The 10,530-nt window shown below is 46.0% G+C and overlaps 1 protein-coding gene across 4 annotated transcripts in view; it reads right to left on the bottom strand.

The window, feature by feature from the left end:
* Positions 1–389: 389 nt before the first annotated feature.
* The window catches only part of NXPH4 (neurexophilin 4), a 120,151-nt gene continuing 110,010 nt past the window's right edge, over positions 390–10,530 (bottom strand). For 3 of the 4 annotated variants that reach the window (XM_053287874.1, XM_053287873.1, XM_053287876.1), the window contains exon 2: positions 390–2,290. In XM_053287874.1, the coding sequence (XP_053143849.1) occupies positions 1,523–2,290 (768 nt within the window). In that variant the 3' untranslated portion in view covers positions 390–1,522. Of the gene's footprint in view, positions 2,291–3,970; positions 4,037–10,530 lie in introns of all 4 variants that reach the window. The other variant, XM_053287875.1, reaches the window with a different exon arrangement.

Here is a 10,530-nt window from a genome sequence, read left to right as displayed (position 1 = left end):
GAAACATAAGCTGCCCAATACCAAGTCAGACCAATGGTCTATTTTGCTTAGTGTGGTCCATATAACCTGGCAGTGGCTCTCCACGGCAGAAGAACCTGTCCTGACCCTGTCTGGAGATGCCAGGGTTGAACCTGAGACCTTCTGCAGGCAGAGCAGCAGATGCTCTCCCTTTGAGCCAAGGCCCCACCCCCCCATATCTGCCTCCTTTGTCTGTAAACTGGAAGGAGAACCAAAAATCCATCCACAGGAAAGAGGAAGCCATTACAACCTATTTGGACTGTGCAGTGGCCAAGCTGGATCAGTTAATCAGGGGGAACAAATTTTAATCTGTAATGAAAGCTCTAGTTGATTGATCTGTTAATTAAATTGATTAAAGCACACAGCTCTAATTAAAGTGAGCCCACACTTTATGATTGTCGCTAACACACATACACATTCCTGGTTCCATACTCATATAAGTGTTCTTGCAGATACATACATCATTAATGAAGCCAGCACACACAATGCTCTGCCCATTCTTGCAAGAATATATACACACACCTCCTAAGCTGTGCAACACATTGCATATTTCTGTGAAATGTCAGTCTCTCTCACTGTCCTTACATGCTCACCTGGATTTCTATTAACACTCACCCATGCTTCTGCTGTTCTACTTTCACGCACAATGGGAAATGTTACAGTCCTGGCTGAGTCAATGTGTTCTTAGGCACTTCCCATTTTTTCTGCCACTTCCATGAAAACCTCTTGGGACACAGTCTCACTCACAAACCCTAACTCTCCTATTCACACTATTCACACTCCAGCCAACATACATCCCCCTGCCACCCCCAAGTTCATGAGACCTATTCCCTTCCACACTCTACTATTCAACAGGGCAGTTTGTGTGGCTGGCCGTTCCTCTATGCCATCCACCCTAGACTCCATTGGTTCTTTCTGTTCTGAAGCATCTGGCAAGAGGCGAGTGGCACACTGTGTTAACGCACCATTTCTACATCCCTAGTCAGGTCTGTCCACCTTCATTAACTCAACTGGCCAATCTGTGGCTCAAGGGAGACACTTTTTTTGGCTTCTGCCAAAACTCCTACATTCTATATGGGAGGCACAATCCTGAGGGAAGTGATCTTGTAGTCAGTGTGGCAACCCCACAGAAGCAGCAGGGTTCATTTATGGACAAAAGGGATACAGCCACAGCAAGCCATTTCTTAATATTGCTGGGAACTCCCATGAGACACCCCGAAGAGCATCAGAAAAGAGGACAGATGAAGTGCAAAAGCAAGAGTGTCCCTTTGGCCAATCTCCATCTTCTTAACGTCGTGGGAAGTTCATTGGCCACTGGGAGGGGAACGTCTATCTGAGGGAGCAGCATCCAGTTAATTTCAGAACCAGCCAACTCTCCCCCCACGGAATGCGGGTCTCGTCTCTCTCTCTTTTTCGCCGTCAGCCAAAGTTCTTCCAACTCTCACACTGATAAAAACTGCAACTCAAACCCCCTGTCCCCATCCCTCAAACATCCATCCCTTCATCAGCCAAAGTAAGGATTCTCATTCTGGAAGTTGTAATCGGGACAGACCTTCTGAACCAGCTTGTAGTCGATGCTGAAGAAGGAGATGAAGATGCAGATGACCTTGAAAGGTTTGGCACACAGCCAAGCAGCGTGGCTCTGCGTATGCTCAGTGAAGCAGATCTTGGAGGGGTCATAGAGGCAAGGCTTGTTCTTGCGTGCCCGGTTGGTCTTCTCATATTCCACGTGGCAGTTGAAGGTCTTGGATTCCTTGGGCTCCGCTAGGGTGGACTGCTGGGGGTGGAGATGCTGGGCTTGGATAGGGGGAACCAAGACATCAAACTCCACCACCTTCGTGGGTGGCACGATGCTCACCGAGACATTGCCCAGACTGGAGGAGTTATGCCGGAAGTAGACACTGAAGGTGCCATTGATGTGATCTACGATCTTGCCTGTCACCAGCAGGCTAAACTTCAGGGTCTTGATGTTGAAATAGAAGTCACCCCAGCCAAATATCTTCTTGGTTCGGCCTGCCTTCATTGAGGGCTTCCTCTTGGCTCGCTGGTTGAAGTGCTCCATCGCTGTCTGGTTCTTGCTCCAGTCCCATGGACTCAGGGCACCGCCATATGGGTCCAACTTGGCTTTGGATGGCTCACTGGAAAATATCCGAGCAGGGTTGAGCGAGTGAGGCTTCAAAGCAGTGCCATATGGCCCAGTCTTCAAGACACTTGAGGGAGCCATCTCCAGGTAATTCAGGGTTTTGGTTACATGGCCCTCCACACACACAACCTATTGAAGAGAGAGAGAAACAGCGAGCAGAAGTTAGTTCTGGCAAGCCAATTAATCCTTCACAATATAGGCTACACCTCATCTGAAGCCTGACCTGTACACATGGAATGCAGTTCTTCAGATCGCCCAAAAGTTTATAGTGGCACTTTGTCTCTGTTTAAAGGTTGTAGTACAACCACAGTTCTCCACTAAGAGTCAAACCAGATGTGATACTAGAAGTCTAATTACAGCTTCACTTTTTAAACACTGAAATAACAACTGCAGGAAGGCCTTGATCCAAGACATGCATCAGCGCTTGCTTCCTCCTCCTGAGTAAGCCCATTGGAAGAGAGGCCTGGGTGGGCAGGCAGACATTTTTTTGGAGGTCATCCCTGCTTTGTCATTGCCATTGCATCCGAAATCCCAGGGGATGATGGAGGGGAGTCCAGAATGGAGCAGGGATTCAGATGGCGAATGCTGGATCACCTGAGAACTTGGACTCCTTGAAGCACAGGAAGGGCAAGCTCCAGCTGTTCTGTGGGGTGGGGGGGCTGTGGTCACTAGTGAATCGAGATCAGGACTGGAAAACTAGCTCCTACTCCTCTCACTGGGATTCAAGCTGGGTAAGGGTGGATCCTGGGAGAGAGGGGTTGTTTAAACCAGTCTACATTATATCTCCTCCCCCAGTGCTCTCAGCCACACTAGGTACAAAATGCGTGTATCTGTACTGTACATGTTTGTTTGATTTGTAATCCACTGGGGTTAACACAACTTGTCGGGAGGGACAAAGAAGAAGAAAACAATATGTGGGAGAGAAAGTTAGATATCCTCACCACCAGCACCATTGTTCCAATCAAGATCAAAAGCACCCCATGGCTGCTTTTATTATTTTTTTTTTTTAAAGTCAGGAGATGTGATCATGGATCTCCCATATTCCATCTGTTTGGTCCTCAGCCTAATTAGGGGAAGGCCTGTTCCAATTTTTATGGCAAGGACTAGGGCAAAGTGGGGCTGGGGTCCAGGCAACATTGAGAGACAATGACCACAATCCAGGACCAAGTTGTCCATATTCCCAATACCTGCTATTTACAGTAAAAATAAAATAAGCACAGCAGCCCTAATTGTGTGCTTCTCAAAACAATGTACAGTTTGACTGTTATGAAGCCCCTTTTGACTGTTCAATGTGCCTTGTGTACATCACTTAACAATTCCTAAAACAACCCTGTAAGGTAAATCATTCTTGTTATTCCCATAATGGAGATGGGGCATTGAGGCTGAAAAATTAGTGGTTTGCCTCTGACCATCTTTTTTCTTTCTTTTAAAAAAACATTTTCTTTATCCTGTTCTTCCTCCAAGGAGCCCAGAGCGGTGTACTACATACTTAAGTTTCTCCTCACAATAACCCTGTGAAGTAGGTTAGGCTGAGAGAGAAGTGACTGGCCCAGAGTCACCCAGCAAGTATCATGGCTGAATGGGGATTTGAACTCGGGTCTCCCTGGTCCTAGTCCAGCACTCTAACCACTCATCCATGGAGTTTATGGCTGAAGCTAAACATGAACTTGGGCTTTCTTAGCTCACAGCCATGACTTTACACCAGCTTTGTCCAAAGAGTAATGGAGGATGAACAGATCACAGACGCACAGCCACTGGCCAAGGCGGTCAGTGAGCAGATATGAGAGAGGAGACTTTCCCTGAGCCTACCAGAAATACGCAACGAAGTGGGGAAGCACTCCTGTTTCTTGTAAACTTCTCTCAGAAGATCTGGTCCTGTTGGAAGGATGGAGTTGGCGTTAAATGGACTAAGATTCTGGGCCAGTCTGGCAGCTTTGCTATGATGCTGTCACTCCTGGCTTCAGCCTATGGTCCACTGGCCAATTGAAACACTTCAGTGCTTCTCAGGCCTCTCTTTGCCTTGCCTGTGTGCTTAAATCTTGCCACCACATTCACTCACTTCCCAGTTAAGCTTTCTTCATGAAATAAAACTCTATCATCAGTTCTCCCTAGCCTAGGAAAGCTTTCCTGCCAACGCAGCAGCTGGCTGACAAGCCGTGATGAATGGATGGCATCCCGTCGCCATCACTAAAGCGGTTTGATTCACAGGCATGTGGCCTACCCGTCAACAACGGCATTTGCTGGCTTGTGCCACACAAATGGGAGGCATAGAAATGTTTTAAGGGGCCCAACAGCAGAATGGAACCCGACACGTTGGCCTGTGAGCCCCGACAGCAATCACAGAGGGGAACAAACCAAAGAGGCATCTTATCCCACCCCTCTGAAGGGGCTGGGGGTTTTCAAAAGGGAGTGCACAGCCCCTCTGAAAGAACTACACTTTGACTTGCATCACAGAGGACTGCCCCCAGAACTACCACAGTGACAAAAAAGCTGAGCAGAACAAGGGTATTACTGGACCAAACAGTATAGACTGGACAAGACAAAAAAATAATAATTGAAACAAAAATTTAAGAGCCCTGCTGGATCTGGCCAAAAGGCCATCCGGTTCAGGGTCCTGCTTCTCACAGCAGCCAACGGGATACTTCTGGCAATTCCACAAGCAGGACATGAAGGCTGTAACCTTCTTCTACTGTTGTCCACCAGAAACTGGCATTCAATAGCATGCTGCCTCTAAACCTGGAGGTTTTATTTAGCTATCATGGCTAACACTGTCTTGTCCTCCACGCTAAAGCCATTTAAATGAGTGGCCATCACCACATCTTGGGACAGTGAGTTCCATAAATTAATTATAGTACCTGTTGTATGAGAAGAAGTATTTACTTTTGTCTGTCCTGAACCTGACACGACTGACAAATGGAGGGTTAGGTTAAACCCTGGGACAAATTTAGTAATCTGTTCTACTATTCCAGAGCACAGCATTCCCTTTTCCTGTTTCAGGCTGCAGATCTGCAGCGGGCTGGAGAAGAGAGCCATAAATGTCAGCTGTAAGCCTGGAAGTCCTTGGTTCAAATCCTGCCTCTGTCACTCATCCATTCATTCCTTTATTGATCATTAAATTCTTACATCACCTTTCATTAAATAATCTCAAGGCGGTTTCACAAAACACCCAAAACAATACAAGACTATAAAACAGTTACACATTAAAAATATTAAATTGGAATATAAAAATACAAATCTAATTAAAAGTTTAAAAAGCATACACAGTAGGCCCATAAAATACAGAGAAGCAGCAACAAAAACAACATGCATATAAGAGTCTGGGTAAAAAGCCAATATTTCACTTGCATTCTAAAAACTGTGATGGAGACTGAGGAGCAGATGCCCACTGGGAGAGCATCCCAAAGTCTGGGGGCAAGAACTGAGAAGGCCCTGACCCGTGCGCATGAGAACTGAGCCTCCCTTATTGTCGGCACATGGAGCATAGCCCCTCTGAGGACCTCATCAAGCGGGCAAAAACCCTTGGGAGCAGGCAGTCCCACAGGTATCCAGGGCCCAAACCATTAAAGACTCTTAAGGTCAAAAACAGCACCTTGAATCGGACCCGGAAACAAATTGGCAGCCAATGTAGCTCTTTCAAAATGGGTGCAATGTGATCCCAGCAGGCAACTCCAGATAAAATGCTATTTGTCGCATTTTGCACTAGCTGCAGTTTGCTGAATATTCTTCAAGGGCAGCCCCACATAGAGCGTGTTACAGTAATCCAGCCGTGATATGAATAAGGCATGGGTAACTGCAGTCAGACCTGCCTTCTTGAGAAAGTGATGTAGCTGGTGCACTAGCTGAAGCTGTGCAAAGGTGCCACTGCCTCTACCCAAGCTTCTAAAAGCAGAGGCGGGTCCAGCAACACCCCCCACCCCAGCTGTGCACCCACCCGCTCTTTCAAGGTGAGTGAAACCTCATCCAGAACCAGCTGAATTCTCTCATCCCAACTGGCTGTCCTCGACCAACAACACCTCTGTCTTGCCTGGATTCAATCTCAGTTTATAGTAGGGATGTGCAAAAATCAATTTTTTTGATTCAATTTGTGCCCCCCAAAATCACCCCTGATTTGTTTTGTATCCAAATCTACCCCCTCCAAATCACCCCAGATTCAATTTGTATTTAATTTTATTTGATTCGGACCACTTAACAAGGTCCTAAGGGCACCAAACTTGGGTGGTAGGTAGGTCCCAATGGGTGCCACCTCCCACCCAAATTTCAAGGCAGTGGAACACTTGGTTAATTTTTAATGAATTATTTTAGTTTTTACTGATTTTGTACATTTCTGCCATAGGAAACAATGGGGATTTGAAATTGCCATATCCTAACCCTAACACGGACCCCCAGCTTTCATTAAAAACAAACAAACCAGAAGCTAAGCTCTAGCCCTTGTAAAAGTGGAGTTATGGAGCAAAATGTGTAGTCATTATTTTTCAAGTGTTTGGATTCTTTGGTATATAATAACCTTTTCTCATAATGAATCCCTATGAGGATTCATTGCACACCTTCATTTCTTCTGTTCATTTTGACTGTCACTGGACAGTGCCAACTGTCATGTGCCAACTACACCCCCCCACACACACACACACCTGCAAGGCAGTGGGGTACTCATTTTAATTTTTAGGAATATTGAAATGTTTAGATTCTTTGGTGTCTGATACCTTTCCTCATAATGAATCCCTATGAGGATTAATTATACACCTTTGTTTCTTCTGTTCATTTTGACTATCATTGGACAGTGCCAACTGTCAACTTCCATGTGTCAACTACATCCCCCCCCCCACACTAGGGTACTGTTTATTTTTTAGGTATTTTTGAAGTGTTTAGATTCTTTGGTGTCTTCATTACACACCTTCATTTCTTCTGTTCATTTTGATGGTGGGGAATTAGTGGCATCCCATGTTCCAACTACCCCGCAACCCACTGGGTACTCAGTTTACATTTTAGGAATTTTTGAGGTGTTTAGACTCTTTGGTGTGTAATGGATCCTCACAGGGATTTATTATGAGGAAAGGTTATTATATACCAAAGAGCCTAAACACTTGAAAAAAAAATCCTAGAACATAAATTCAATAGTACCCCACTGCTTTGTGGGTGGGAATGGGGTGTAGTTGGCACATGGCAGTTGACAGCACTGTCAAAAAGACAATCAAAATGAATAGAAGAAATGAAAGTATGTAATGAATCCTCATGGGGATTCACTGAGGGAAAGTTATTATCCAAACACTTGAAAAATAGTGACCACACATTTTGCTTCATTACTCCACTTCTACAAGGGCTAGAGTTTAGCTTAAAAAAAAAAATGAAAGCAGGGGATCTGGGAGAATTAATAGGAGGGATCCGAATCTTAAATCAATTTGAATCGAATCAGGCACGATTAAATTTGTAGCCGAATCTAGCCAACGGACCACAGGGGTGATTTGTTTTGTCTCCAAATCCCTCGAATCAACTAGATTCGGGTACAAATTGATTTGTACCAGAATCAATTTACACATCTCTATTTATTAGCCCACATCCAACCCATCATGGCTTCCAGTCCACCAGTTCAGGACATCTACTGATTCCTTAGGATCAGGTGATAAGGAGAGATATAGAGCTGAGTTCCATCTGCATATTTCTGACAACTCAGTCCAAGTCCCCAGATGACCTCTCCCAGTGGTTTCATGTAGACGTTAAACAGCATGGGGGACAAAACTGAACCCTGCGGGACCACACAGGCCAATGAGGCGAGAAGTAGTCCTCCAGCATAACCAATGAGGCGAGAAGTAGTCCACCCCAGGAAGGAATGAAGTCACTCCAAAGCAGTACCTCCAATCCCTATACTTGAGATGTGGTCCAGAAGAATACTGTATTGAATGTCGCTAAGAGGTCCAGCACTCCCTGTCAAGCTCCTGGCATAGGTCATTCACTAGAGTAACCAAGGCAGTTTCAGTCTCAGTCCCACATCCAGAATGAAAGCCAGATTGAAAGAAGTCTGGATAATCTGTATCCAAGACCACCACACCACACGCTCTATCAACTTGCCCCAAAAGGGAAGGTTAGAAACAAGTCTATATAGTTGTCCAGGTTGGAGGGATCAAGAGCAATGTTGCTTCTAACAAGGATTCCCAAAGGTTGTTGACTACAACTCCCATAATCCTCAAGCAAAAGCCATTGAAGCTGGGGATTCTGGGAGTTGTAGTTAACAACATCTGGGAATCGCTGTTAGAGGGAACATTGATCAAGGGAGGTCATGATGAGTTCACTCGGTGGTCTTAGGCAAGCTCTGATCTCTCAGTCCCTTCCTATATGCATTTGTGGGATAAGGACATCAACTTATTTTACAAGGTTGCTGTAGGAACTACAGGAATATTTTATTTATTTATTTATTTATTTATTTATTTATTTAATTTAATTTATAAACCGCCCCATCCAGAGCCTCTGGGCGGTGTACAACAACTTTTTAAAAGACATAAAACCCACAATTAAAACAATGCTAAAAACAATACAAAAACCATTCAAAAACAATTAAAACTATTTAAAACCAATTAAAATACATTTTAAAACATCAACACTTTACAAGCCTTGGAAGGCCAGGCCAAATAAATAAGTTTTTAGGGCTCTCTTAAAGGCCGACAGCAAGCCTAAACTGCGGATATCTGCCAGGAGTGTATTCCATAGACCAGGAGCAGCTACAGAAAAGGCCCGGTTCTGAGTTGCCACCAGACGTACCAGTGGAAACTGGAAACAGACCTCTCCAGACGACCTCAACGAGTGATGGGGATCATACCGAAGAAGGCACTCTCTAAGGTAACCCAGATCCAAGCCTTTCAGAGCTTTAAAGGTAATAACCCACACTTTGTATTTTGCCCGGAAACATATTGGCAGCCAGTGCAACTGTTGTAAGACAGGCATAATATGGTCTCTCTGGGTTGCCCCAGAGACCAACCTGGCTGCCGCATTTTGAACTAACTGAAGTTTCTGAACTACGTACAAAGGTAGCCCCACGTAGAGCGCATTGTAGTAGTCGAGCCTGGAAGTTACCAGCTGATTCACCACTGTTTTGTTGTAAGGACTACAGGGGGGAATGATAGATAGGCAGACAGACAGATAGAGTATAGTGCTCTGACCTCTCAAAAAGCACTATATGAATATTATTCCTATTATAGAAATGTAGAAAAGTACCAGCAACATTGGGTTTGACATTGTATAACACATCAGATGAATTCCCCTCTGAATTTGGAAGCTGGCTATAGAGCGAAGTATTTCTGAGCATGTACAGAGCACCTGAGTTGATAGCCCCACCATATTTGAAATTCGGTTGTTCTAGGTCAGGTAGTGTGTGGCTTCAAGCAGGTTTGAGCCCTAGTACCTCTGATTTTACAAATCAAGTATTTAAGTGTCTGGAGTGATCAGTATACCCGCCCCCCGCCCCCAATCTGGCTGAAGTACATCTTTTAGCAGCGTACCCATCCCCTCTAGAGCTGACAGTGCTGCATGTGATGGGACACCCAATCTCTCCCACCATGGCACCCTATCCTAACGGTTAGCCTGCTTGGGGCAGGCAGGGAATTGAGTGGTGCCTGGATTCCAGTGTGTCTTCTGCTCTCTTCTTCCTGCTGCTGCTGCTGCTTGGTCTGCTTCCCTCTGCTGGATTAAACAACCCATTAGCACCTGATGCTTCATCCCAGGGAAGGCACTTGTATGCTGTCATCAGCCTTTTCCCCAAGTAAAGTTGATGACAGTGGCAACAAGCACACCCGTGAACAAACGGCCCCTGGCAGTGCTCTGGGAAGCCTTGATCAATGCCACATGAATACCCCCTCCTTCCTCCCCACCCCGGCCTTGATTGACCAGAATGACTCTGCTCCTCGAGATAGTTGCCTGAGGCCACGGAGTATCGCTTGGGGAATTAAACCTGTGGCTTACAGATCTCAGCCCCAAATCCCTCGGCACAAAGCCATCCTGAGAAAAAGAAGAGAAAGGGGGGAGGTGGGTGGGGAGGAGGAGAGGAAGCCAATCCCCCCCCCCAGCTGTCTGGAGTCGGTCTTTAAGCCGCCACCCCCTCAGCTACACCAAGGCATCTTGATTGATTGGTTCCAGCCCAGATCCCCCAAGGCGGCCAACCACACGCGCAGCAGGTGGAGAGGAGCTACAGACACAGTGCTGTTCACAGGTACAGGGAGCACGCAGGGATGCTCATTAAAAGGGAGGCAGGGGCCGCAAAAGGCGAGGACTGAAACCACGGAGAGATTTGCCAGCAAAGGTTGAGGCAGCCTGCAAAAGCCGGGGCCAAAGCCGGCCCTGGGGTAAACCCGGTCAGGTCGGCCTATTAGCAAAGCCAGCTCTTT

Source organism: Hemicordylus capensis, chromosome 2, assembly GCF_027244095.1.
Source record: "Hemicordylus capensis ecotype Gifberg chromosome 2, rHemCap1.1.pri, whole genome shotgun sequence".
Classification (NCBI taxonomy): Eukaryota; Metazoa; Chordata; class Lepidosauria; order Squamata; family Cordylidae; genus Hemicordylus; species Hemicordylus capensis.
The sequence above is the reverse complement of the archived record's forward strand: the minus strand, read 5'-3'. Positions and strand labels throughout refer to the sequence as shown.